Source organism: Pygoscelis adeliae, unplaced genomic scaffold, assembly GCF_000699105.1.
Source record: "Pygoscelis adeliae isolate BGI_AS28 unplaced genomic scaffold, ASM69910v1 Scaffold173, whole genome shotgun sequence".
Taxonomy (NCBI): Eukaryota; Metazoa; Chordata; class Aves; order Sphenisciformes; family Spheniscidae; genus Pygoscelis; species Pygoscelis adeliae.
In genome coordinates, this window is record NW_008824409.1 from 266,092 (window position 1) to 269,319 (window position 3,228).

A 3,228-nucleotide genomic window follows, 5' to 3' on the forward strand; every position below is an offset into this window, starting at 1 on the left:
TGTTATCTAATAGTTCCTCTGCAAACTTGGTTTCCTTACCGTACTCACTGCCTCCCGTGGAGGTGCTCAGGATCGTCCCGTTTTCCCCACTGTTGAAGGTATAGCAATTGCCATGCAGGGGATGATGGAAAAGAGTGAAGTGCCTGAAAGAAATTATATATTGTTACATTGCCCTCTGCAGTTTTAACTGTCTGTGGGAGAAAATCAGCAGATTTGGGCTTTTTGTTTTGGCAGAGACACAGCAGGACTGGATGTTTCTTTTTTTTTTTTTTTTTGCAAGCAATTTATTTTGCTGGAAAGTGGGTCTTTTTCTTAGTATCTTGAAACTACCTGGAAATATGATCTGGTTTAATAGCATCAGGAAATGAAAAGTTTAGGAGGTTTTCATGTGGGAATGGGGGCTGAGAGGGTCGGGGAAGCGGATTTACAGAACTAGCAGGAAGGTGGCGGTGGAGGGGACAGAGTCCTCTTTCATTCGACAGCCAAGTGTCTAAAGGAACACGACTCCTCATTTTTCAGAAAAGGTGTCATAGCCACTGTCACGCAGGGGAGGCTGCGGACACACCCTCGTGATTCAAGCATGTTCACGTCTTTCCTGTGGACATCCCCTCCCACTCAAGCAAATGTCTTCATTCCAAGAAAAGATGTTATGCATTTGCACGATTACAGACACAAGCAAAACGTCTTCAGTAACGGGAGTTACGGTGCAGCTTGCTTTGCGCCTGGCAGTGGGGAAATTGCTAAACCCATGTACAAGTTTAATCTTATCCCCACAACTGCACAGGGGAACTCTGCTGTTATCCCCAGTATGAAGGGATGACTCTCCTGCTACCAGGACACACAAGAATTGCACTGACGCAATCATAAGCAGGTAGATTTGATTCTGCCAAAAACCATGGGTTTATCTGAAATGTGGACAGCAGAACGCTAAGACAAATTAAATTAAAGAGCGTAATTAAAGTTCATGAAGACACGAATGTTTGCTTTCATTTAAAAATGGAAATGGTTCCTGCCAGAATTCAGCAAATACCAAATATTCAGTTCCTATGTATTATGTACTTGGAAATAAGCTGTTAAACTGGCAGGTATTTTCTGTGCACTGACCTTTTGTCACAAGATAGGCCATCAAAGAAACATGTCAGTAGAAGGTCATCAGCAGAATAACTCAATTTTTCTTTAGTCTCCAGGGGAATTTGTGCCATGATGTTCATGTAATGCAGCTTGTACCATTCTTGGATAGCATTAACACCAGAACTGAATGTATAAAGTGCACACTCACTGCTGTTGTTTGCATCGCACTGATAATTACAAAGGGGAAAAAGCATTTCAGACAAAATGAAATTATGTATTCTACAAGGTACATGTGATACCATTTCTCCTCCACAGTAAAAACCATGTATGAAGTTATAGCAGGACAAAGGGGCATCGAAGACCTTTTATTCAGGGCTAAGTGATATGATCAAATGTTTCAGGCCCAAAGGACAGGTCACGGAAGGCACTAAGTCTATTCGGGTAGACTTCAGGAAGGCATTTCTCTTCCAGAGAGCTGGAGATGAACTGCAGGCAGCCATGGAGGCATGGCAGAATGGGCAAAAGAGCAGAGGGAGTGTTATTTCACTATAAAGCTACCTAAGCAAGCAATAAAACTGGCCAGAGGGATACCAACCCCAAACACCCCTTTGTTGCCCCACAAGGAACTTGCTGGCCAAGGAAGAGTGACACTCACCAGCTGAAAGCCGATGATATCATTTGAATCCCCAGAGTTCACTATGGACGAATCCTTGTGAAAGACACTGCCCTCTATTTTCCTCTTCTGGCCACTGCGAAGGTCAGTCGCTGTCTTAGAGAAGTCCTCAAACTTCAGCAGAGGGATCTGTTTGAAGAAGTCGCTCCCTGTGCTGTTCCACTCATCCACCGACCGGCGCACCTTGGACTTGCCCTCTGAAAACCCGTAGAAAGTCTCCAAAGCTTTTTTTGTCTCTTTGTCCAATTCAGATAAATAGTCTTTCATCGAACTGTACCTGCATTGGAGACAATGTGATAGAAAGTGACATCCCATCCCATCTCACCCCCTAGCTGCAGTGTTTTGCCCGCTGACTGAGAATTTCATCGCTCAGGACAGAATTCTTTGTCGGGGACTCACATCGATCTCTCTTACTACCACATGACTTCACATCAGTGTGGGCAGCCACAGCTATGCCCACGGGGAGATCTCAGAGCAAGGACCGAAAGCAGACTGAACTACAGAGAAAGCCCTCGCAGACTCCCAAGCTGCTTGAAGGTTGTGTTAGCAAGCCCAAGGAGGCAAAGCATGTGGAAATAAGATTTCTGCATCTGTGCCAAGAGGCACTGGAGAGCTGGATCGCCTGCAGGGACCGGGGTGGGTAGCTGGCAGCAGAACAGACATCAACGTAAAGTGTAATTTGACAGGAGAAAAAGTATTGTTGATCGATAACGTCAAAGCATCCTATAAGGAAAGAAAGAAGCAACAGAGGAGTGACAGATGCTCCCTTTCCATTCTTCAGGAGACACCTTTGTTTGTAATCCTGGAACTTTGGTGCTGGGAAGAAGGGAATTTGAAGAGAACCACGGAGCTGGCCAGGGACTGTCTCGAGCAGAAAGCTAAATCGACTGAGTCTAGCTCAGCAGGCAGCAAGCGAAGGGTGCGATTATAACCCACACGTGTCTGAAGAGCATCAGCACAGAGGTGGATACGGTACTCAAAGTGCTGTAGAGGGAAACCCCACAGTTGGGAAAGGCTGCTGACGAGCAGCACTGTGGCGCAGCAGGATAAGCCCGGGAAGGGGTTTGGTGCTGGGCTGGCGAGGGGACGATGAATTCGCCAGGAGTCCCCGGCGGCTGGGGACCACCCTCTCCTCCCTGCCAGCGCCCGCCGGCCGCCGGCACCCCGCGCCTTACTTGTAGGGGTTGATGTTGCAGATGGTGACGGCGGGGAAGGGCAGCTTCTGGAACTGGACGGTGACGGAGACCGAGGCGCTGTAGTAGTTCATGAGGAGCTCCGCGCACTGCCAGAGGATCAGCCCGACGGCGCTCAGGGTCAGCAGGATCCAGATGAACCTGCGCAGGCGGCCCCGGGACACCACGATGCGCCGGCAGCCGTGCGTGGTGGTGTTCAGGCAGTACCACCTCATCAGCTCGCTCAGCGTCGGCGCCTGCGGGCCCTTCACCGGCAGCGTCCTCTTGATCCGGGCCGTGATCTTCTTCCCG

General features: G+C 48.6%; 1 protein-coding gene across 1 annotated transcript in view; it reads right to left on the reverse strand.

Annotated features, from left to right (window-relative positions):
* SCNN1G (sodium channel, non-voltage-gated 1, gamma subunit) overlaps positions 1 to 3,228 on the reverse strand; it is a 14,329-nt gene that overhangs the window by 8,721 nt on the left and 2,380 nt on the right. The window contains exons 2-5 of the mRNA XM_009320523.1: positions 2,920 to 3,221; positions 1,727 to 2,021; positions 1,105 to 1,298; positions 40 to 143 (exon numbers count right to left, since the gene is read on the reverse strand). Of these exons, the coding sequence (XP_009318798.1) occupies positions 40 to 143; positions 1,105 to 1,298; positions 1,727 to 2,021; positions 2,920 to 3,221 (895 nt within the window). The remainder of the gene's footprint in view (positions 1 to 39; positions 144 to 1,104; positions 1,299 to 1,726; positions 2,022 to 2,919; positions 3,222 to 3,228) is intronic.